Here is a 27,538-nt window from a genome sequence, read left to right on the forward strand (position 1 = left end):
AAAAAATAAATTTAAAATAAAAAAATAAATAGTAAAAATTAAATTAAAAATAATCTGTTATAGAAATAGTTTTCTAAAAAAATTAAAAAAAAATAAATTTAAAATAAAAAATAAATATTATTATAAAAATAATTAAAAATTCCAAAAAAAGATCTAAAAATTATAAAAAAAAATTTAAAAAAAAATAAATATTAAAAATTAAATTAAAAATAAATTAAAAATAAAATTAAATAAAATAAAGTTTTCTAAAAAAAATTATAAATTAAACAAAAATTAATTTTAAAAATAAAAAAATAAACAAAAACAAATTAAATAAATTCTAAAACTAAAAAAATTTAAAAAATAAATTTAAAATAAGAAATAAATATTAAAAATTAAAAAAAAAAAACATCTAAAAAAATTTGAAATTATAAAAAAATTAATTTTAAACTAAAAATTAAAAAAAAATAAATTAAAAAAAGATTGAATATTAAAAATTAATTAATAATAAAAAATAATTAAAAATCTAAAAATTAAACAAAAAATAAATATTCAAAATATAATTAAAAATAATCTGTTATAGAAATAGTTTTCTAAAAAAAAATTAAAAAAAATAATTTTAAAAATAAAATTATGAATTAAAAAAAAAAAAAATAAAAAAAAATTAAAAAAAATACTAAAACTAAAAAAAATGAAATAAAAAATAAATATTAAAAATTAAATTAAATAAAAAAATTCTAAAAACATTAAAAAAAATTTAATTTTAAATTAAAAATTACAAAACAAAAACTCTAAAAATTAAAAAAAATAAATTTAAAATAAAAAAAAATATTAAAAATTAATTAAAAAATTAATTAATAATAAAAAAATAATTAAAATAATAATCCAAAATTCCAAAACAAAAAATCTAAAAATTAAAAAATAAATAAATTTAAAATAAAGAATTAATATTAAAAATTAAATTAAAAATAATCTGTTATAGAAATGGTTTACTAAAAAAAATTAAAAATTAAAAAAATAAATAATAATTAAAAAAATTAATTAATAATAAAAATAATTAAAAATTCCAAAACAAAAAATCTAAAAATTAAAAAAATAAATATTGAAAATTAAATTAAAAATAATCTGTTATAGAAATAGTTTTCTAAAAAAATTTAAAAAAAAAAAAAATAAATTTAAAATAAAAAATAAATATTAAAAATTAATTAATAACAAAAATTCCAAAATAAAAAATCTAAAAATTAAAAAAAAAATAAATATTAAAAATTAAATTAAAAATAATCTGTTATATAAATAGTTTTCTTAAAAAATTTAATAAAAAAATAATTTGAAAAAATTAGGAATTTAAAAAACAATTAAAAAATATTAAAAATTCTAATTTAAAGTAAAAAATAACTATTGAAAATTAAATGAAAAATAATCTGTTATAGAAATAGATTTCTAAAAAAATTTAAAAATTAAAAAAAAACAATAATTTTAAAAATAAAATTAGGAATTAAAAAAAATTTAAAAAATATTAAAAATTCTAAAACTAAAAAAATCTAAAAATAATGAATTTAAAATAACAAATAAATATTAAATTAAATTAAAAAAAAAAATCTAAAACAAAATTTAAAATTAAAAAAAAATGTTAAAAAAAAAAAAATTTAAATAAAAATTAATTTTAAAATTTAAAAAAAATTAATTTTAAAAATAAAATTAAGAATTTAACAACAAAATTAAATAAATAAAAAATAAATAAATTCTAAAACTAAAAAAATCTAAAAAAATAAATTTAAAATAAGAAATAAATATTAAAAATTAAATTAAATAATTAAAAAAAATTAATTTTAAATTAAAAATTACAAAACAAAAAATCTAAAAATTAAAAAAAAGAAATTTAAAATAAAAAATAGATATTAAAAATTAATTAAAATATTAATTAATAATAAAAAAATAATAAAAATAATTAAAAATTAAAAAAAATAATTAAAAAAAAAAAACCAAAAAATTAAAAAAAAAAATAAAATAAAAAATTAAAATTAAATTAAAAATAATCTGTTATAGATACAGTTTTCTGAAAAAAATTTAAAATTAAAAAAAAATAATTTTAAAAATAAAATTAGGAATTAAAAAAAATAAAAAAAACTAATAAAATTCTAAAACTAAAAAAAATCTAAAAAAAATAAATTTAAAATAAATATTAAAAATTAAAAATAATCTCTTATAGAAATAGTTTTCTAATTTTTTTTAATTAAAAAAAATTAATTTTAAAAATAAAATAAGAAATTTTGAAAAAAAAATATTAAAAATTCCAAAACAAAAAATCAGAAAATTAATAAAAAAAAAAAAAAAATAAATATTAAAAATTAAAATATAATTTAAATAAAAAAATTTTAAAAATTAAAAAAAAATAATGAAATCAAAAAAAAAAATAAAATAAATTAATTTTAATAATACCAAAAAAAAAAAAAAAAAAAAATAAATAAATAAAATTTTAAAAATCAATTTTAAGAATTAAAAATTATTATCGACCCAATTTTCTCAATTATCGACAAGTTTGTCCCCAATGTCATTTTTTTAAAGACTGACACTCCCCATTTCTGTAGCCAAGTGTTAAGCACATAATCTTATCTCCCCCGAAATGCCTACTTTCTGAATTAAAAGTGCGATAGTTTTTTTTTGTTCTTGTCAAGTGTGTGGTTGTTCGATTAAAAAAAAAACACAGGTGTAGTATTTTTTTAATATGTTTTCTTAACAACAAATGTTTTTGTTGTTATTGTCAACCGAAAAAATTCGATTTCGTTTTGTCAAAGGTGTTTTTCTGCTCAGTTCGGTTGATATCAGAAATTTAATAAATTCCTAAAATATTTTTATGTAGTATATAAATCAAAAAGAAATCATATCGAACGTCAACAGCAACTAAGAAAAACAACAACAACAAATTCGGTATTTGTTGGGTTAAATACATTTGACATTGTCAAGTCAAGACGCAATCTTCAAAAAAAGCTACAACAACAAGAAGAGAACCATTCAATTAACGTCAATTTTTTTGATAGAATAGGGCAGCCGCCGTGCAACACACAGACCGATCAGCAAGAGAAGTAGCAGCAAGCAACCAAATAAAATAAAAAAATACAACACGTAATTGAGCCTACACTTAACATTTAGTCTTCTTTTGACATTTTTGTTCTTTTCTACTTTTGGTCGATATAAAATTTATGGTCATAATTCAAAAAAAAAAAAAAAAAAAAATACATACATACATACCGACATATATAGACATGCGGACAATCTCATTAATACCACCAGTCTGGCAATGCAGCAACGCATTTTTGCGTATTCGCTGATTTTTGTTGTTGGTTTTAATGACAAGTGCAAATGCGGGTTTTGAATTACATTTGATGTGTGTGTGTGTGAGTGTTGCGGGGGTTTGAGATCGATGCCGCCCTCCTACACATGTTTATAGTTCCCAGAATAAATTCTACCGCAGTCGCACGTGCCTTATCATATATATAAAAAAAAAAACAAAAAGAGGGTGTTGGTTTTCTATAGAATTTTTTGTTTTTTTTTTTGTAGTTTTAAGAAAACCATAAATGAAACAAGGTCAGTTATTAAAAAATTAAAAAAAAAAAACAAATAAACGCACAATTTTATGGAAATGTAATATTTTTGTTGTAATTATGCGGAATAATAAATAGTTTCTTAGGAAATCATGCAAAGATATGGCAATTTTCAAAAAAAAAAGTTATCGATAATAATTTTTTTGTAGAGACAAGTAAACGATAATAACTTTTCTATAGAGACAAGTTATCGATAATATGTTTTCTATGAAGAAAAGTTATCGATAATTGGTTTTCTATGTTTTAGAAAAAAGTTATGATAATAAGAAAATTTATCGATAATAACATTTCTGTTGAAAACATTTATCGATAGTATTTTTTCTGTAGATACAAATTATCGATAATAACTTATCTGTAGAAAAAAGTTATCGATAATAAGTTTTCTATAAAGAAAAGTTATCGATAATGATATTTCTGAAGAGAAAACTCATCGATAATAACTTTTCTGTAGCGAAACGTTGTCGATAATAATTTTTCTGAAGAGAAACGTTATCGATAAAAGATTTTTGTAGGGAAAATTTATCGCTAATAACATTTCTGTAAAGAAAGGTTATCTATTATAATTTTTTGTGTAAAGAAAGGTTACCGATTATAACTTTTCTGTACAGAAAATGTATCGATAATAATTTTTCTGCAGAGAAAAATTATCGATAATAACATTTCCGTAGAGAAAAGTTATCGATAATAACTTTTCAGTTATCGATAATAATTTTTTTATGGAGAATATTTATCAATAAAAATTTTTCTATAGAGAAAAGAAGAAAATTTATCGATAACAATTTTTGTATTAAGAAAATGAATCGATAATAATTTTTCTATAAAGAAAAGTTATCGATAATAAGTTTTTTAAAAAGAAAAGTTATCGATAATAAGTTTTTTATAAAGAAAAGTTATCGATAATAACTTTTCTGCCAAGAAAACTCATCGATAATTATTTTTCTGTAAAGCATATTAATCGATAACTAATTTTATACGAAGAAAATTTAACGATTATAATTTTTCTGTAAAGAAAATTAATCGATAATATATTTTATATTAAGAAAATGAATCGATAACACATTTTTGTTGAAGAAAATTTATCGATAACCCGATTTTTATAAAGAAATTTGCTCGATAACAATATTTGCTGTGATAAAAATAGGCCGATAATAAAGTTTCAATAATGAAACGATAACGATAACCCGCTTTCCCTAAAGAAAAATTTTCGATAACATTTTTTTATACTAAATTCGTTGATAAAGAATTCTCTATAGAAAACAAATTAATAATTAGCTTTCTATAGAGTAAATATGCCGTTGTCATGATTTTTTTAATATTTTCGATAAATTGCCCTCGATAACAATTTTTTTTTATAATTTAATAATGCCGACAAAGGATTCAGTTTTGTTCTATCCAATCCCTTGGGCATTTAAAACCCTATAATAAAAAAAAAGTTCATTTAAATTTAAATTCAATTAAAAATACCCTGCGCTATTTAATTGAGCTAATAATCTCCGCTTATTTGAGGTTATGTACTTTTAATTAAATTTTTTAAATTTGAATAACGTTTTTTCTCCCTTTGTATTTTGTTTTTCCATCCCATTTGTAATTTGATACGTTTTTCCCTTTTTATTTTTGATTTCATCTAACAATCACCAGCAGCAGCATCAGTCATGTTCATCCATGATGATGATATCAATGCTAGGATCATGCGTTTGCCATTTTGATGTCATTGTTATTGTTTTTTGCAGTTTTTGAGGTTATGTGTGTTTTTTGTGTCATTGTGTTGTGGTTATGTCAGGGACCCCGGCCACATTTAATTGATATGTAATTATGTGTGTGTTCAATGGGAAGAATGTATGTTAATGAAGCCGATAATGAAGATGTTGGCAATGGGAGAAATGAATAGACGAACGAGTGAGAGAGAGAGAGCAGCTCTCACTCTTTGCTCTTCTTGCCTTGTTGTCCTCTTTTTGTTGAGTCCTTGTTGGATATCAAACAAAAACAATGCGTTTCTTTGCCATTGTTGGATGGATGGATGGATGGATGGATGAATGTTCTTGATTGTGTGTTTTGCATATTGATTAGATGCGACGATGACGAGAACGACAATGATGACGATGACACAGACACAGATATAGTCATGGGGCCATGGACACGGCAACCCAGCCTAAGAGAACGAACGAAAGAAAGCCAGGCGAACCAAATAACCAACTATTGTTGGTCTTGTTGTTGTTGCTGGCATGTAAACCCATATTGTCATCGGGCCCGTTTTTGCTTTCTTTCCATTGTTCGTTCTTTCGATGAATTTATTGTTGTTTTGGCCCTGCCTTTAGTTTTCAATTTTCTTTGCTTAGCATTTGGTATTAAAATTCTATTTGAATTCTTGGCACCAAGCTTTGTCACCTATCACCAACAACACACCACCCCCAGCCCCCTATGTACTCCTTCTCTCTCTCTCTCTCCCTCTCTTAACAAAGAATAGAACATTGGATGATGGTTGTTGCACACGGTGCGTTGTTCTTGTTGTTGTCGCTTAACGTCATTCTAATGACGACTTTGTTGTGTTTGAAATGTGTCTGACAAGAGCTTAATGCTTGTTTTATGAACCCATGTCATCTCTCTCCCTTTCTCTCTCTCCCATCACTGTGAGCGACACTTGTTTGTTACGGGCGTACATGATGTGAACGCATAGCGCTCGTCTGTCCGTCCGTCTGTCGTACGTGCTGGAAAATTAACGTAAAATTATATTATATAAACGTGATTAATAAAAGACATGCCGTGACATGCCACCCATATTGTCTTGGGTTGCTATCGTTTGGAAAACGAGACCAGCAGCAGCTGAAATTCTAGTTGCAACAACAATAAAAAGTTAAACACTTGTTTATTGCCGTAATTGAAATAGGGGCGTTGCAGAAATACGTGTGTAGCTTGTTAGACAAAAATAGAAGAATTTGGTCCTGGGAGTGGATATTTTAAAGAATTTGGAAAAACATAAAATAAATCGGTTATTGATAATTAATTATCGAGACAGTTTCTTCATAGAAAATTTATACAAAAAAGGAGTTATCGAAAACATTTCATTAGAGGAAACTTGTTATCGACACATTTTCTTTATAGAAAAGTTGTTATCGGCAAATTTTCTTTATAGAAAAATTATTATCGATAACTTTTTTTATAGAAAAGTTGTTATCGGCAACTTTTCTTTATAGAAAACTTATTATCGATAACTTTTCTTTATAAAAAAGTTGTTATCGATAACTATTCTTTATAGAAAATTTGTTATCGACAGATTTTCTTTATAGAAAAGTTGTTATCGACAACATTTCTTTATAGAAATGTTGTTATCGACAATTTTTCTTTATAGAAAAGTTGTTATCGACAACTTTTTTTATAGAAAACTTGTTATCGATAACTTTTCTTTGTAGAAAATGTGTTATCGATAAATTTTCTTTATAGAGAAGTTGTTATCGGCAACTTTTCTTTATAGAAAAGTTGTTCTTAATAGGTATTATGTTATCGATAATATTTATTTAATGAAAACGTGTTATCGATAATAGAAAACCGTTTATCGATATATTTTTATTGCGGAAAATATGTTATTGACATCTTTTCTTTATACAAAATATATTATCGATAAATTTTCTTAATAGAAAAATAATTATCGATAGTTTGTCATTGCAGAAATGTGGTTATCGATCACTTCACTTCATAGAAATATAATTACCGACAGCTTTTCTTCGTAGAAAAGTTGTTATCGATTATTTTCTTTCATAGAAAACTTGTTATCGACAGCTTTTCTTTGAAGAAAAGTTGTTATCGACACAATTTCTTCATAGAAAAGTTGTTATCGATTATTTTTCTTCATTGAAAACTTGTTATCGACCGTTTTTCTTATTAAAAAAATTGTTATCGGTCAATTTTCTTAAAAGAAACGTTGTTATCAATCACTTTTCTTAATAAGCGTTATGTTATCGAAGACATTTCTTCATAGAAAATATGTTATCGATAATGTTTCATTATAGAAATCATGTTATCGATATATTTTGATAACAAAAAACTTGTTATCGATGATTTTTCTTTTGTTATCGATTTTGTTTCATATTAAAATTGTGTTTATTTTCATATTTATCGAAATTTCTTAGTGTTTTCAATCTCCTTACCTCATCGAACACCAATTAATATCCTTTTTAATGGCCAAAGCTTTTCAGTTTATATTTAATTTTTTTTTTTTTTGGCCATGAGCCAACAAAATGTATTATGTAATCACAAAACAAAAAGAGAAGGTATTCCTGCCATATGGTGATTGATGATAGTCATGTCGAAAATGCGGTATTATCGGCTAATTGAAAATAAATAAAACTACACGCATGTTTACACGATAATAACAAAAAACAACAACAAAGGTAGTTAGGCTAAAAGTTCAAAAGGTCAGCTGGGTGTTTTCTTTTTTTTTTTGGATGGTAAAGGAAATGAGTTTTCCAAATCGGTTTTGATACCACTTATTTGGTAATTGCTGTGGTAACATTTATTTTTGGAACACACACCAACAAAAAATCTCAGATAAACACGCAATCATGTTGGGGCCCCCCAAAACAAAATGAGGTCATTATACTGCAGTGTTACAAAGTTTCCAAGGATAACACCATATGACATAATCAGCCAAGAAAAAACTACATCATCCTAAAACCTTTAATGGTATTTTCTTGTTATCTCTGTCGAAGACGTAGAGGAAATAGGAGATCCCTTGACCGGACAATGAACCCTGTTTAGAACTCTTGTAATGCAGCAAAAGAAAAAAACAACGATAGCCTAGCCATAATCATCCGACCAAGCAACCAACCATTCAATAAAAAAACATTTCAAAATGTGTTTCATTTCAAATTCAAAATCTTCGGCTGTTCTTGTTGTTGTTGCGGGTTGTGCAGAAAAAAGTATGGGAATTTCGCCAACAGCAAACTACAACAAAAAGGGGGTTGAATGAATGAATTCCTTCCTTCCGTCCGTCCTTCCTTCCCTCCATCCTTCGAGAGGAGTTTTTTTTTGGCAAACATTCAGCATGGTCGAACCATGGCCAGTAAAGACGAGGTGGTGAGGGGAGGCAGGGCTGAAGAACAAGACTGAACTTTTGTGACTATAGAAATCTGCTTATTTCAATTTCTGTGTGTTGTTGTTGTTGTTTTTGTTATCGTTTTCCTGCATTGAAATTACACAACAAAAGTCTCAACAAAGTTCCCAAGGAATGTAGGTAGGTTTCGAACAACACAGACACACACGCACACACACATGTGTGTGTTGGTGTGTGGAATGCCTCACAATAAACAAGGATGCCTAAAAATGCCTTAAGGCATTTGGTGTCTGCAAACATCTATACATATTATGTATATATATAGAAGTAGGATTGAAATGTACATATTTAAGTAATACTAGTTATACATACACACACACATACCCACATGTGTTCTCACACACACACAATCACATTTATAAGAATGAAAAAAATCCAAGTTTTATTTCTTTACGAGGCATCAGGCCCTTTGGCTTCGTTTTTGAAGTCAAATTGTTTTAGATGATAAAGCGAAGCGAGGATGCAGAGCAAAAGATAGGAAGGGAGAGAGAGACAGAGCGAGGACGTAGTAAATTTATCAAAAGAAAAAAAATCCCTTAAAAAGTCGAACATAAGCCTTCTTAAGAACTCCTAAGTCAATTCTGTTTTTTTTTCGGTGATTGAAATTTAGCTTTTCGATTCGATTTGCCTGTGTGTCCTTCCTCTATGTACGTGTGTGAGTATGTATGTGTGTGTGTTCTCTTTTGAGGTTATCATTTGCAAAACAGGCCCAAAAAACCAATCCAATAAATCTCAATTTCTGAAAAAGGGTCGTTAAAGGATTTTGGTTAGGGAACAGTGGGTCAAAGAAGTTAATTTATTTTTTCTTCATAGAAATCGAATTATCGATAACATTTTTTTATAAAAAAAATAAAATTTTTGAAAAAAAAATCCTCACATAAAAAAACTATTTATCGATGTCTGTTCATTGTAGTTCATTGTAATAATCGCCAAAGGATTTTTTATTAAAAATTGGTTATCGATTTGTTTTCTTAACGCAGATGTTGTATGAAATGCTCTTATCGATAAATTTTATTAAAAGACAAATTATTATCAATACATTTTATTATAAGAAATGTTGTTATCGATTTATAGGAAAGTTGTTATCGAACAATTTTCTATATAAAAATATAGTTATCGCTAAGTTTTCTCCATGGAAAATTGGTTATTGATAAGTTTTCTCCATAGAAAAGTTGTTATCGAAAAATATCCTTCATAAAAATGTAGTTATCGGTATGTTTTCTCTATGGAAAATTAGTAATCGATAAGTGTTCACTATGGAAAATTAGTTATCGATAATTTTTCTCTATAGAAAAGTTGTTATCGATAAGATTTATCTATAGAAAAATTATAATCGAAAAATTTTCTTTATAAAAATGTTTTTATCGATAAATTTTCTCTATGGAAAATTGATTATAGAAAGGTGTTCTCTATGGAAAATTAGTTATCGATAAGTTTTAATCTATATGAAAGTTGTTATCGATAAGTTTTCTCTATAGAAAATGTATTTATCGATCATTTTTCTGTATCAACAATTTCTTATCAGAAACTTCCATAAACATTTTATTATCGACAACAGTTCTCCATAGAACCATAATTATCGATAAGTTGATCCGATAAAATTTTATTTATTGATATATTTTCTTTAAAAAATGTCTTATCGATATATTTTTTTATAGAAAATTTCTTATCGATATAAAATATTTTTACAAAATCGATTGTCTCTTTAGTAAATTTGTTATCGATAATTTGCCTGCAACTAAAAAATTATTATCGATAATTTGTTTTTCATTTAAATGGTGTTTATCGATAAGTTTTCTCTATATAAAAATTTTAATCGACGATTTATCTTTATAGAACATTCATTATCGATAACTTTTCTTTGTAAAAAAATGGTTAGCAGCCACATTTTGTCCAAAAAATTTTATTATCGATAACTTTTTTTTTAGAAATCTTATAATCGATAAAATTGCTTCATAATAATATTGTTATCGATATATTTTCTTTATGCAAAATCTGTTAACGATATATTTTCACTATAGAAAATCAATTATCGATATGTTTTCTTTATAGAAAGTCGGTTATCGGTACATTTACTTAATAGAAAAATTGCTATCGATATATTTTCGTTATAGAAAATCTATTATCGGTATATTTTCTGTATAGAAAGTCAGTTATCGGTATATTTTATTTAAAGAAAATCTATTATCGATAACTTTTCTTTATAGAAAAATTGTTATCGATATATTTTCGTTATAGTAAAACTATTATCGATATATTTTCTATATAGAAGGTCAGTTATCGGTATATTTTCTTTATATACAGTTAGTTATCGGTATATTTTATTTATAGAAAATTTATTATCGATCATTTCGATATATTTTCTTTATAGAAAATCTGTTATCGACATATTTTCTTTATAGAAAGTCAGTTATCGGCATATTTTCTTTAAAGAAAATCAGTTATCGACATATTTTCTTTACAAAAAAATTGTTATCGATATATTTTCTTTACAAAAAATTTTTTATCGATATATTCTCGTTATGGAAAATCTGTTATCGAAATTTTTCTTTATAGAAAATCAATTATCAATATATTTTCTTTATAGAAAATCTGTTATCGTTATATTTTCTTTGTAAAAATCTGTTATCGATATATTTTCTTTGTATAAATTTTGTTATTGATTTAATTTGTTTATAGAAAATCTGTTATCGATTTTTTTCTTTAAAGAAAATGTGTTATCGATAAATATTCGCATGGAGAAAAACTGTTATCGATAAATTTTCTTCATAGAAAAACTGTTATCGATAACTTTTCTCAATAGAAATGTCATTATATGAAGTTTGTCTCTTCAAAAAAATAATTATCGATTTTTTTTGCAGAAAATGTAATATCGATATATTTTTACAGTGGAAGGAATACATTATCTGTAATTTTCCTTACAAAATATTAAACTTCCTTTTAAGAAGCCTTTTCTATCATTCATTTGTTTTCGTGAAAAACATGTTGTTATCGAAATCTTTTCCCATGGAACCAATGTCTATTTTTTTCCTTCACAAAAATATTGACTAATTTGCTGTTTTCAATTTTTCTTCTTTTGCATTTTACGTTTACGTTTTTTTTTTTGTTTCCTTGTGGTGGTTGCTTGAGACCTTGCCAATTTACAATTTGAAAATTTTTGTTTGTCTGGCAAAATGGCAAAAAACGAAAATGTGATAAGAATCGGCTTCAAAATCACATTCGTACAATGCTGTTTCCTTGCGGCACAATGGAGTGTGCCACATATTTTTTTCGCACACACAGAGCAGACAAATGTTTGTATCTGTAAGTGAGTGTGTGTGCCGATATCAGACAGTTAAGATTTTTGCCAAGACATGTGGATAAGTGTTAACATAGCCACCCCAACCTCCAGCACCAGCACCAGCACCGCCACCATCATTGTCGTCATCATCATCCGGCGACCATTACGATAACAAGCATATTAGATACTCGGTTTGGCATCGTCGACATCGTCTTGGAATGCCAAATACCACAGCGACAAAATTTATTTTCCAAGGAGTTTTTTTTTGTCTGCAATTTGTGGCATAGAAATACGCCAACAATGTTAAAGGAAAATTCTTCGATAGTGGCTAAGAGGGGGGAGGGAGAAGCAGGGAAGGAGGCGAAGCCCATGAAGATTGAGATGTCTGCTGTCTAAGATTTCAAGATAAAATTACCGAACAAATGTCACCTGACTATGTCGTCGAAAAATAATAGTTGGTTTGCTGGTTTGGTTCCGATGGCTGGCGGCCAGGCTGGCTAAATGACTGCCTGACAGGCTGTGGGTAGTTTGTTATTTGCGGCTTGTTAGCTTTTGAGAATTTGTCAGCAATTGAACAGCAACAACAACAACATCGACAAAAATGTTATTTTCTATGACTATCTCCAACTCATTAAAACTCATTTGTTATAGACCGGACCACTAATTGCAGTGGCTGTCTGTCTGTCCGTCCGTCTGTCTCTCAGATATTTTAATGAGTTTTTGAATCAAATCATTTGATTCAAGGTCATTTGGCATTTTGAATTGAATCTGCAATTTCTTTTCATCAATTTTGAGGAAGCAATTCAGTGGAGTGTCGAAGAGACTCTCACACACACACACACACACTCATACATACATAAATACTCACCACTGGTTCTTTGAAGTGTCAAAAGCATGCTCAGCTTTGTAGTTCAAATAGCAACTCTGTCAATTGTTTTGAAGTAGAAGATGAAGAAGACTCAGCGTAGACACAGTTGTTCAAAGCTGTTTTGGATTTGTTTTGAAGTGGTTTGGCGGCAATTATTTCAATACAAATGTTTCACAAAATAAATAAAATAAAAACAAATTATCGATTAAAGAATGTCAGGCAAAGCAGTAGCAGCGTCATCATCGTTATTTGAAATAAATAATATTTTTATTTGCTTCAAAACTTGATTTGATTTATGAAACAAGATTGTATTTCAAATTTTGAAATACAATGGGAGTATTGAAAAAATATGTGGAGGTATTTTTTTCTACCTTGTTATCGACCAGATTTCTTTAGAGAACTTTTGTTATCGTTTGGATTTTTTAATAGCAATGTTGTTATCGGTTTTTCCTTATAGAAATGTTGTTATAGATCCAATTTTGTTAAAGAAATTCAGTTATCGATCACATTTTCTTTAAGAAATTCAGTTATCGATCAATATTTCTTCAAGAAATTCAGTTATCGATATGTTTTTGCAAGAGAAGATTGTGTATCGATAACTTTGTGTTATATAAATGTTGTTATCGACACAATTTCTACATAGAAAACATTTTATCGATAATTTTTAAATATGAAAAAACATGTTATCGTTTAATTTTCTGTGTAGAAAATCAATTATCGAATAGATTCCTTTATAGAAAATGTATTATCGAGAGATTTCCTTTAATTTATAGATAATGTGTTATCGATAGATTTTCTATATAGATAATGTGTTATCGATTAATTTTCTTTACAAAAACCTAATTATCGACACGTTTTCTCTACAGAAAACTTTCTATCGATACGTTTTCTGTGCAGAAAACAAATTATCGATAATATTTTTCAAAGTAGACGTGTTATCGAAAGATTTTCTATATAGATAATATATTATAGATTAATTTTCTTTACAGAAATCTTATTATCGATAACGTTTCTTTGTAAAAAACTAATTATCGACAAGTTTTCTACACATAAAAATAATTATCGACAAGATTTTTCCACAGAAAACTAATTATCGAAAAGTTTTCTTGTATATTATGTATTATCGATTAATTTTCCTTACATAAACTTTATTATCGCTAAGTTTTCTTTTTTATAAACTAATTATCGACAAATTTTCTTCACATAATAATAATTATCGATACCATTTTTCCATAGAAAACTAATTATCGACAAGTTTTCTTCACATAAAAATAATTATCGATAAGATTTTTCTACAGAAACCTAATTATCGATAAGTTTTCTCTACATAAAACTTATTATCGATACGTTTCCTCTACCGAAAAGTAATTATCGAAAGGTTCTCTTTGCAGATAACTAATTGTCGATAAGTTTTCTCTACAGAAAACTAATTGTCGATAAGTTTTCTCTACAGAAAACTAATTATCGATAAGTTTTCTCCCCGGAAAACTAATTATCGATACATTTTCTCTACAGAAAACTAAGTATCAATAAGTTGTCGCTACAGAAAACTAATTATCGATACGTTGTCGCTACAGAATCGATAAGTTTTCTTAATATCGATATATTCTCTCTCAAGAAAACTAATTATCGATTAGTTTTCTTCCTAGAAAAGCAAAAATCGAATAGTTTTCTTTAGAAAAAACTAGTTATCGATGTGTTTTCTTGATGGTAAACTAATTATCGATACGATTTCTTGATAAAGACGACTATATCGTTAGATATTCTCTCTAGGAAATGTGTTATCGATGTTTTTTGTTTATGGTAAACTAATTATCGATACGATTTTTTTGATAGAAACGACTTTATCGATAGATATTCTCTCCATGAAATTAATGAATCGATAAATATTCTTTATAGAAAAATAGTTATAGATTAGTTTTCTTAATAGAAAATGTTTTATTAGCATTTTTCTAGTATAGAATATTCGACATATTTCGTTATGGAAAATCTGTTATCGAAAATTTTTTGTTATATTGGAATGTTTCTAGCATAGAAAACTAGTTATCGATAATTTGTCTTTATAGACAAGTACGAATCGGTAAGATTTCTCAACAGAAAACTAATTATCGATTAGTTTTCTTTATAGACAACTAAATATCGATTAGTATTCTATAAAGAGAGCATACTATCGTTTAGTATTCATGAATGAATAATTATTATCGATTTATATTTCTTATAAAAAACATATTATCGATTAATTTTATGTTCAGAAACCCAGTTATCGATAAGTTTTCTTTATAGAAAATGACTTATCGATACATTTACATAATATAAAACTACTTATCGATTAAGTTTCTTCATAGAAAACTAATTATCGATTTGTTTCTTTAATGCAAATTTGTTATCGACATGTTTTTTTTCAGAAAAATCTAGTTATCGATAACTTATCCTTATGGACAACTATAATTATCGGTATGATTTCTTGATAGAAAATGTGTTATTGATAGCTATTATATTAAAAACTGGATTATCGATTATTATCTTTAACGAACATTTGTTATCGACATGTTTTTTTTTTAGAATAAATGTTGTTATTGATAAAATGTCTTTATAGACAACTATAATTATTGGTATGATTTCTTGATAGAAAGTGTGTTATCGACAGCTTTTATAGTTTTTTATATAGTTTTTGAATTATCGATAAATTTTCTTTATTGAAAATCAATTATCGATTAATTCTCTTTATTGAAAACCAATTATTGATTAGTTTTCTTTATATAATTGTCATTATCGTTTGAGTTTCTGTATAGAAATTGTGTTATCGAGAGATTTTGCTAATTTTTTTTTCTTTACCAAAAATACTGATTATCGAAAATATTACGCCATTATTTTAATATTTTCTACATCAACAATTTTTCGCAAAACAAAATCCCATTTTTATTTTATGATTTATTGAAAAGAATTCTAACTAAAAAACTAGTTTTGGTTAATAAAAAATATTTTTTTTTTATTTTTTCAAAACAATGTCAATGTCTCTCTCGGGTGTCATCATTCCGATAGATGACAGCTGATGCACTAAAAACTAAAAAATTCCATAGAAAAAATTTCAAAATAATTATCATAATAAATAATTGAGCTATTTATTTTCATTCACTATGCAAATTAATTTTTGTAGTTATGTGCTAGAATTTTTAACACAACTGCATTTACTGCCCGGGGGGGGGGGGGGGTCTGTAATTGTTGTTGATAGTTTTAATAAATATTATTAATGTGTGAATGAAAAATGATATTTAATTAATACCAAAGAACGAAAAATAGCAAAATTATTCAAATCACGTATGGCTATTAAAAAAAACTAAAATTATGGTCAATGGTTTGGTTTGAAGTGATTTTGGCCGCTTGGCCACCCTCTGGCCGTACATGGAAAGGCATTTAATTTTACTCTTATGGTCATAGTTATAACTATTAATGACAAATAATAATAATTATTTATTGAATTTGAATTTATTATTAAAAAATATATATTATTAAAATTTATAGTTTTGTTTGTTTTGAATTCGAAACTCACGATTTGGTTTTTTTTCTACAAATGGAGATTTTAATTATTTCAAATATTTTTTTTTAATATTTTTTTGTCATGATTTCGATAATTCAAATCAAAATTGTTGATTGTAAAAAAAATATTAAAAAATATATACATACATACAATATATAATATATACCTATATGGTGTGTTTTTATTTTTTTTGTATCCGTGAGATACTCTGGCTTTATTATTTGAATTACCAATTCATAAATGTTTGTTTTTTGTTTGCTATTATTTTTTATTCTCCCAAACATTTATGGCCATTTATTATTGGCCATAAATACTCAGTTTATTGTTAATAATATGTAATTTGTATTCATTTAATTTTTATTGTTTTTGTTTTTTCTTTCTGTCTGTTTCCAGGTTACCACAGTTTACACTCTATGCCAGGATTATTTTTTTTATGATGGTAAGTAGCAATACTCTGCATTTCGTATTAATAATAAGAGGTTAATGAGAGAGAGTGGGAGAGAGAGAAAAAACAGGGAGAAGAGTATTAATAAATTACACGTGCTGTTATATTCAATTAAGATAATATGACAAATGATCAAGCCAGGGTTGGGAAGTTGAAATTTACACAGAGAAGAGCCATGGGCTCCTGGATAGGGGACGGGGATGGAAGGCCTGAATTACAATTTATTACAAAATTGGGATATCAAAATGAGAATCCAAAATACAAAATACCACCAATTCGATTCGAAAAACGAACCCAGGATACCAAAATAAGGAAATTTGGAGAGTTCCGTTAAAAGGAGGCAACCCTAAAAAGTGGACCAACATTTATAATTTTTGGTACGAAGATTTGCTACCCAATGAGAAGCCAAAATACCAAATTATAGCTCATTCGTTTGAAAATCAAGCCCAAGACCCTCGAAATATCGAAAATTGAAGGGTATCGTTATAGGGGAGGTACCCTAAAAAGTGGATCAAAATTTATCATTTTTGGTACAGAGATTGGCTACCCAATAAGAACCACAAATACCAAATTAGAGCCCATTCGCTTAAAAATCAAGCCCAAGATCCTCAAAATATCGAAAATTTGAGGTACCTTTATATGGGAGCTACCCTAAAAAATTGACCAATATCGATAATTTTTGGTGGGAAGATTTGCTACCCAATAAGAACCCCAAATACCAAATAAGAGGCCAATCGGTTGAAAAACGTGCCCAAAATCTTCAAAATATCGAAAATCGGAGGTACCTTATATTGAAGCTACCCTAAAAAGTCGACCAATATTAGTAATTGTTGGTACAAAGATTTGCTATCCAATGAGAAGCCAAAATACCCAATTACAGCCAATTCAATTGAAAAAAAGTGTCTAAAATCCTCAAAACATCGAAATTCGGTAGGTACCGTTATATGGGAGCTACCCTAAAAAATTGACCGATATTAATAATTTTTGGTACAAAGATTTGCTATCCAATAAGAAACCCAAATACCAAATTTGAGCCAATTCCGATGAAAAACGTGTCCAAAATCCCCAAAATACCGAGATTCGGTAGGTACCATTATATGGGAGCTACCCTAAAAAATTGACCAATATTAATAATTTTTGGCACAAAGATTTGCTATCAATGAGAAGCCAAAATACCCAATTACAGCCAATTCGATTGAAAAACTTTTCCAAAATTCTCAAAACATCGAAATTCGGGAGGTACCGTTATAGGGGAGCTACCCTAAAAAGTTGATCAAAGTTAATAATTTTTGGTACAGAGATTCGTTACTCTCTAAGAACCCAAAATACGCAATTACAGTCAATTCGATTGAAAAACGTGTCAATTATCTTCAAAAATACCGAAATTCGGGAAGTATCGTTATATGGGAGCTTAAAATGTCGACCAATATTGATTATTTTTGGTACAGAGAATCGCTACCCAATAAGAACCCAAAATACCCAATTACAGCCAATTCGATTGAGAAACGTACCCAAGATCTCCAAAATATCGAAATTCGGTAGGTATTGTTATGTGGGAGCTACCCTAAAAAATCGACCAATATCGATAATTTTTGGTGGGAAGATTTGCTACCCTATGAGAAGCCAAAATACCAAATTACAGCCAATTTGGTTGAAAAAATTGTCCAAACTCCCCAAAATTCCGATAATCGGGAGGTACCTTTATATAAGACGCATCCGAAAAAATTGACCAATATTAATTATTTTAGGTAGACAGCTTTTTTACACAATAACAACTCAAAATACCCAATTGTAGGTAATTTGCTTGCAAATCGAACTCAAGATCCCCAAAATATCGAATATTGGGGGTTGACGTTATATGGGGACAACCCTAAAAAGTAAACCAAAATTGATATTTTTGGTACTGTGATTAGTTAGCCAACAAGAACCCAAAATACCAAATTAGAGGCCATTCGCTCATTTTTGGCACAAAGATTCGCTACCCGTTAAGAACCCCAAATACTAAATAAGAGACCATTCGATTAAAAAACTTCAAAATATCGAAATTCGGGAGGTACCGTTGTATGGGAGCTACCCTAAAAAGTGGATAAAAATTCATAATTTTTGGTAGAGAGATTCCTTACCCAATAAGAAACCAAATTACCCAATTACAGACAATTCACTTGAAAAACATGACTAAAATCACCAAAATACCGAAAATTGGGGGGTTCCGTTATATGCACGCTATACCAAAACGTGGACCGATATATATCATTTTCAATTTCAAACATCCTTAGGGAGCCAGTAACATTTGTGGAAAATTTCAAAACTCTATGCTAAATATTACGAGCTATATCGTGAATTCAATACAATGGCGCTCAACGTCAAATAATATGAAAATATGCGCAAATAAAGAATTTGAAATATAATGCAATCAATGATCAAAATAATACAAATTTTTTCCCCGAAAATCCCTTTGATCAATTTTTTTCTCAAGTATTTCCCTTCCGCGCGCACACACACACAAAACAACAAATGACATTTCTTCCGATTGCTATGAATTTTGAGATTCATCCGACAACAACAGTAGATTTCCTGGTCATACTTGTTTGATGTTTGCTTGAATGACGGCAGCGTCGATAGGTAATCCAAAACCCGTATGGGCCAAGCCCCCAGCTCCCCATTACCGCATGGGGACAAATGAAAAAAAATGCCACGCCACAAAAACCACCACAGCAAGCAGGCCACCTAATTTTATGCAAACCCAAGTTTTATTTTTTTTCTCCGATTTTAATCCTTGCCTCAGACAGTTTGTCTAATAATATTTTTTTAAACACCCCAGCCGAACCTACAACACCATCAGCCAGCCAACCAGCCACCCCTCAGCTGAACGAACCTCCTTGTTCATGTAATCTTGGCAAGGCATTGCTTAAGATTTTATTTTCAATATTTTATTGTTGTTGTTTCTGCGTCACAGACAACAACAAATACGGTTGTGGTCAGGCAAAAAAAAAAGGAGGAAGAAGAAGAAGAGGAAAAAAATATGAAACACATTATCCTCAGTTGCGGTATAGAAATGGAGAAAAGTGTGTAGAAGAAAAAAAGACGTACGGAACGGAACGGTAATAATAATGACATTTGTGTGGTCAGAATAGCGTTAATATGGCTTGGGCCAAATCAGGACAGACGTTAAGTACATATGCAAAGACACAAACACACACATATATACATACATATGCATATAGATTTGAGCAGTTGTGCAAAAATAAAATAGCAGAAAAAATGGAAAAATGTTCAGCTATTTAATTTATGCAAGAAATTATTATTTTATATTGTCTCATGTTGGGCGCCACTTTTTTGAAATCAGGTTAGATATCGGAAATACTTAAGATAGAGCTTTGCAATTTGGCTCAAACATGGCTGGCCCCTTTATGATGTTTGAACTCGGAAATGGTATATATGGGTCCACGTTATGGTAATCCCCCATAGAGCGGAACACCCCAATTTTCGTTATTTTGGGAGTTTTGGAAAATTTTTTAACGAATTTGGCTGTAGTTCAGTGTTTTGGCTTCTAATGGGATAACGAATCTCTGTAACAAAAATTATCAATTTTGATCCACATTTTAGGATAGACCCCATATAACGTTACCTCTCAAATGTCGGCATTTTTTGGATCTTGGGCTCGAATTTGGCTGTAATTTAGTATTTGCGGTTGATATTGTGTAGCGAATCCATGTACCAAAAATGATTAATATTGGTCGATTTTTTAGGGTAGCTCCCATATATCAGAACCTTCCAATATTCGATATTTTAGTTACGTTTTCAGCCGATTGGGCTCTAATTTGGTATTTAAGATTCTCAATGCGTAGCAAATTATTAATTATTAATATTGGCCAATAGGGTAGGTCCCATATAAAGGTACCTCCCAAAGTTCGGTTTTTTGTGATCTTGGGCTCGTTTTTCAACCGAATTGGCTGTAATTTGGCATTTGGCTTTCTTATTAGGTAAGAAATCGTCCTACCAAATACTATGAATATTGGTCCACTTTTTGGGTAGCTCCCATATAACGGTTCTTCCCGATATCGGAATTTTGGGGATCTTCGTCACATATTTCAACCGAATGGACTCTAATTTGGTGTTTGGGTTTCTCATTGCGTAGCAAATCTTCATACCAAAAATTATTAATAATGGCAGTTTTTTTTTTTTTAGCGGAGCTCCCATATAACGGAAACCATCGAATATCGGAATATTGGGGATCTTGGGCACGTTTTTCAACGGAATTAGCTGTAATTTGGTATTTTGGGTTCTCATTGGGTAACAAATAGTCCTACCAACAATTATCAATATTGGTCGAATTTTTGGGGTAGCTCCCATATATGGGTACCTTCCGAATTTCGGTATTTGGGGGAGCTTGGGCTCGATTTCGAACGAATTGACTGTAATTTGGTATTTTAGGTTTACATTGGGTAGCATATCTTCACACCAAAAATTATTAATGTTGATCGACTTTTTAGGGTAGCTCCCATATAACGGTAACCACCGAATATCGGAATTTTGGGGATCTTGGTCTCGATTTTCAACCGATTGGGCTGTAATTTGGTATTTTGGCTTCTCATTGGATAGAAAATCTTCACACAAAAAATATTAATATTGGTCGATTTTTTAGGATGGCTCCCATATAATGGTACCTTCCGAATATCGGAATATTGGGGATTTTGGGCTCGTTTTCCAACCGAATTGCCTGTAATTTGGTATTTTAACTTCTCACTGGATAGTAAATCTTTCTACCAAAAATGATTGATATTGGTCGACTTTTAAGGGTAGCTCCCTTATAACCGTACCTCCCAAATTCCGATATTTTGAGGATCTTGGGTTCGATTTTCAAACGATTTGGCTGTAATTTGGTATTTTGGCTTCTCATTGGTTAGGAAATCTGTGTACCAAAAATGATTGATATTGGTCGACTTTTTAGGATAGCTCCCATATAACGCAGCCTCCCGAATATCGGAATATTGGGGATCTTGGGCTCGATTTTCAAACGAATTGACTGTTCTTTGGTATTTTGACTTCTCACTGGGTAGTAAATCTTTGTACCAAAAATGCTTGATATTGGTCGACTTTTAAGGGTAGCTCCCTTATAACCATACCTCCCAAATTTCGATATTTTGAGGATCTTGGGTTCGATTTTCAAACGATTTGGCTGTAATTTGGTATTTTGGCTTCTCATTGGTTAGGAAATCTTTACACTAAAAGTTATTAATATCCGTCGATTTTGTAGGATAGCTCCCATATAACGCAGCCTCCCGAATATCGGAATATTGGGGATCTTGGGCTCGATTTTCAAACGAATTGACTGTACTTTGGTATTTTGGTTTCTCATTAGGTAGAAAATCATCCTACCAAAAATTATCAATATAGGTCGATTTTTAAGGGTAGCTCCCTTATAACCGTACCTCCCAAATTCCGATATTTTGAGGATCTTGGGTTCGATTTTCAAACGATTTGGCTGTAATTTGGTATTTTGGCTTCTCATTGGGTAGCAAATCTTCCCACAAAAAATTATTAATATTGGTGAATTTTTTACCGTAGTTCCCATATAATGGTACCTTCCGAATATCGGAATATTGGGGATTTTGGGCTCGTTTTCCAACCGAATTGACTATAATTTGGTATTTTGGGTTCTCATTAGGTAGAAAATCATCCTACCAAAAATTATCAATATAGGTCGATTTTTTAGGGTAGCTGCCATATAACGCTTCCTCCCAAATTTCGATATTTTGATGACCTTGGGCTCGATTTTCAACCGAATAGGCTGTAATTGGGTATTTTGGCTTCTCATTGGGTAGCAAATTTTCGTACCAAAAATTTTTTTAATATTGGTCGATTTTTTAGGGTAGTTCCCATATAATGGTACTTTCCGAATATCGGAATTTTGAGGAGTTTTGGCTTGATTTTCAAGCGAATTGGCTGTAATTTGGTATGTTGGCTTCTCATTGCCTAGAAAATTTTCAAACAAAAAATTATTAATATTGGTCAATTTTTTAGGGTGGCTCCCATATAATCGTACCTTACGATTAAAGAAACTTCCATACTTTGAAACCTTCTACTGAAAAACTCACTTTTCAGACTTAGCATACTATGGTTCGGAGGCGTTGATATTTTGATCCAGTCTTAACAGAAGTCCCCATATAGCAGAACCCCAAAAAGTTCGGTATTTTAGAGAGTCTCCTTTATAACTTTAAATGCAAATATGTCAATATTTAATATGGGAACAATTTTTTTTCTCATCTGATTATTTCTACGGGAGCATTGAAAGGGTCCTTGAGCTCAGTCTCTTTTTTATTCCAAATTTTATGTGAGCTCCTTTACAACATTCAATGCTTATATATCCAGATATATAATTTTTTCAATGTCTTTTCAATAACTTTAAATGCAAATATGTCAAAATATTATTCATCTGATTTTTTTCCGAAGGTTCTTGACTTCTGATACCTGAAAGAAAATTTCCTTAAACAATATTTTTTATGGCTAGTAGTCAGTAGATTTTCTCTAGCAAATTATTTATTTATATATGCTTCTTCCCTCTTTCCCCTCCCTTCCTTAAAGGGTTTTTTTTGTGAAGATAAAATTGCTGTTGTTGCTGTTTACCCCATTCATGTACGAAAAACGTGATAAAAAGGTGATATCAGCAGATTTGTTTTCATTTTTTTCGTATGGGCAATTTAACACCACGCGGTATAATAAAATGCAGACAGATTGGTCAGCAAAAAATAACAAACAAATTTTTTTCTTTGTTGTTTTGGGAAATTTAATACTGGAAAAAAATTTTTGGGCGTTTTTCTACTCTACCCCGACTTGATCTCATGAGCAATTACAATAAATTTTCATGTTGTTATTTATTTTAAATTTATTGTTGTAGTTGTATTTTTTATTGTAAATTTGTTGTTATTGATTTTTTTTCTTTGTATTTTTCGTTATTCTCATCCACCCATTTTTCTTGGGTTCTTTTGTCCGTTTTTCTCTTTTTTCATTATAGGTAGTGTTTGCCTTTGCAACAACAGCATGTTCAAAGAAAACAAACGATTATGTGATAATGTTAAAAAATCACGAGAGGGCATTACATATAAATGCCGCCGGCAAAGTGACAGCAACAGATATATCATTAGCACGTAAGTATCTATCTATATATTTGATTTACACATACCATGCAAGGCATGTAAGAAGAAAATAATAAAAAAACACACAAGAGAACACACCCAATGTAAAGAAAAAAAAAAACGGCCCATAAAATACCAATATAAACCCCTCATTAGCAGTGCTATAAAAAAGTAATCACCTGAAGAGCAAGAGAGAGAGAGAAAGTTCTTTAATTATTACATTACAAGAGTTAAACACCTAATTGAGGGTGATCTCACATGGCATTGGATAACATAGAAAAAGAGCGAGAGAGAGATAAACTGAGAGCTTACTCTAAACGTATGACTAATTAACGGAACTTAATTGTTATATTACACACAGTTGTTAACACCTCTATTGGGCAAACGGTAATTGAAACAAAAGGAAAGAGAAAGGCAGATAATGAGAGAGAAGGCCTCAGTGATATTTCTCTGGAAGAACAAAAGAAAACAACGTGAAATAATAACGGCATTCTTTGATCATCAACGAGACAAGTGTTATGGCCACACTTGAGAGAGAGAGATTTAATTTACAATTAATAACAACTCTCGAAGAGCCCAACTCTCAAGTGTCTTGGTCGTTAATTCTGAAAGAGATTTTTTCAAATCTCTGTTTACCTACAACGAAGAAAACAACTCATCCTCCACCTTAAGTCATTACTTGTTGTAAATTTACAAGGTGTGATTAACACCCGCTAAAGAAGATCCTGTGTTAAATACACACACGAAGAAAAAAAGGGTTTCATGATTGTGTTTGCCAATATAACACACAACACTTAATGGGCATGTTCGTTCGTCCAAAAAAAAAAAAAAAAAAAAAACGAGACACTCACACTTACCTTTACACCTTTTCTTACAAAAAGTAAATAAATAAATAAAAAAATAAATAAATATTGAAAATAAGTGGGAAAAACTCTGGTGGCAAGGCGTCGAAAGTCATGTCGTCGTCGGCGGCATTTTAACAAAAGCAAGACAATGCCAACAATGAGTTAACACACATACTACATACCTTAAATACACATACATACATGTTGGTAAATATAAGAAGAAGAAAATAAAAATTTTCTTCGTCTCGTATTTGCATACAAACAAATGGATTTAAAGAGTAAATAGATGAAGAAGAAAAATTAAGAAAATAAAAAAAGAAGTAGTGGAGAAATGTATGCAGTAGGCCTGATCACGAACAAGCCCTTTTTTACCAAAGACTACCTGAATTTGTGATAATGAGTTTTTTGAAAAAAAATCCTAAGAGAGTCAAAATGCTCTGGGACTTCTTCGGCTTCTGTTAAGCCTTGACAATAATCTTTTTTCGGTCCAATTTTTTATTCTAAAAGGTCTTAGATTAATAACTTAAAATGCAAATATGTCAAAATAGGGTCTAGGACTTCTTATGGGTAGGCTCCATCAAATGGTAGGTTCCAAAGGTTTAGAATTAATAACTTACGCCAAAATCTGATTTAAAAATCATTGACAAATTCCAAATGATGTCAAAATTCTGGATAACTTCTTATTGGGTTCGTGCCAATTGGGTTCTGAAAATTGTACTCCATCTAATAGTGTATTCCATTTAGATCAATAACTTTAAATGAAAATACGTCAAAATAAGCTTTCAAAAATTTAAAAATGCTGTAGGACTATTTATGTCTTGTTTATAATATTTTTTCTCAGAACTTTAAACTTTTACTCGATCCAGTTTTAGGTTCTAAAATGTTTAGAATGAATAACTTTAAATACAAATACGTCAAAATATGGTTCAAAAATCTGGGAAGAAAATTCCTAATATAATCAAAATTCTGGAGAACTTCTTATGGGTTGTAAAAGTCTTGCCAGAAGGGTCCTTAAAATTGTATTCGATCCAACTTTTATATATTATATTAGGACTTAGATTAATAACTTTAAATGCAAATACGTCAAAATAGAGTTCAAAACCCTTGGAAGAAAATTTAAAACATAGTCAAAATGCTGGAGAAATTATTCTGGGTCTTAGAAGACTTGCCAATAGTGACTTGAAAATTTAACTCGATCCATATTTGTATTCCATGAGGACTTAGATGTATAACTTTAAATGCAAGTACGCCAAAATAGGGTTCAAAAACTTCTTAGGGTTTTTAAAAGTCTTGCGAATAGAGATTTGAATATTTACTCGGTCCAATTATAGGTTCCAAAATGTTTAGAATTAATAACTTTAAATGCAAATACGCCAATATAGGGTTCAACATTTTTGAAAGACAATTCCAAACGTAGTCAAAACGCTGGAGGACTTCTCAATGGGTTTAAAAGTCTTGCCAATTGGGTATAATCAATTTTAGTCGATCCAATTTTACATTTCTGAAAGACTTAGAAGATTAACTTTAAATGCAAATAAGCCAAAATAGGGTCCAAAAATATTAGAGGAAATTTTCAAACATAGTCAAAATGCTGGAGAACTTCTCTTGGACTGCAAAGGTCGTGCCTATAAGGCTCTGAATTTTACTCTATCCAATTTTGTATTCAATTAGGATTTAAATAAATAACTTTAAATGCAAATACGTCAAAATAGGATTCTAAAATCTTTGAAAAAATTCAAAATGTTGTACGACTTTTTATGTCTTCTCAATAATTTTTTTTCCGAACTTCGAATTTTTACTCTATAAAAAATGTTTGACTCTCAAGGTTTACGAATAATAACTTTAAATGCAAATACGTCAAAATAGGTTTCGATGATCTTTGAAAAAATCAAACACATTCAAAATATTGTAGGTCTTTTTATGTCTTGCCAAGAATATTTTTAATTCGTTACTCGATCTGATTTGAAATTAAAAAAGGTTCTGTATCAATATCTTTAAATGCAAATACGTCAAAATTTGACTCAAAACCTTTAAAATACTATAGAATTTTCTCTGAAGTTTTAACATTTTCTCAATAATATTTTTCTCGGGGCACGATCCAATTTGATATTCTATACGAACTACGGATGAATAACATTAAATGCAAATACGCCAAAATAGGTTTTAAAGAAAGATTTTACTCGATTCAATTTTGGTTTACAAAAGGTCTAGGATTATTAACTTTAAATGCAAATACGCCAAAATATGGTTGAAAATCTTTAAAATACTGTAATTTTTTCTCCGAAGTTTAAACATGGACAATAATATTTTTCTCGGGGCTCCATAAAGTTTGATATTCCAGACCGACTACGGATGAATAACTTTAAATGCAAATACGGCAAAATAAGGTTTGAAATATTTTTTTTTATAAAATTCCAAAGAGAGTCAAAATTCTGCAGGATTTCTTATCAATAATATTTTTCTCGGGGGCTTCGAATTTTTTACTTAATCCGGTTTAATAACTTTAAAAGGAAAGGAGTTCATTAAATCCTTCTCTGCCAGCTTTGGGTATATATTTTTTCAAATAACTCCCCTGAACTTCTCACACCGAAAAAATTGCAAATTCATTTCGGCAATTGTGATACCAAATCACAATTACGCCTAAGATATGGCAAATACCAAAATCATTTTCAATTTCTTTTTAATAGACAACACAGTTTTGAGTACCTCAAAAAAACCTACAGATAATGAATCTTTCA

General features: G+C 28.8%; 1 protein-coding gene across 1 annotated transcript in view; it reads left to right on the plus strand.

Moving 5' to 3' along the window:
• LOC133327284 (myotubularin-related protein DDB_G0290005) overlaps window positions 1-27,538 on the plus strand; it is a 95,062-nt gene that overhangs the window by 32,912 nt on the left and 34,612 nt on the right. The window contains exons 2-3 of the mRNA XM_061535840.1: window positions 16,768-16,817; window positions 23,839-23,967. Coding sequence (XP_061391824.1) covers window positions 16,768-16,817; window positions 23,839-23,967 — 179 coding nt within the window. The remainder of the gene's footprint in view (window positions 1-16,767; window positions 16,818-23,838; window positions 23,968-27,538) is intronic.

Source organism: Musca vetustissima, unplaced genomic scaffold (genome assembly GCF_032173495.1).
Source record: "Musca vetustissima isolate MV318-11 ecotype Yass unplaced genomic scaffold, APGP_CSIRO_Mvet_v1 utg28967, whole genome shotgun sequence".
Lineage (NCBI taxonomy): Eukaryota > Metazoa > Arthropoda > Insecta > Diptera > Muscidae > Musca > Musca vetustissima.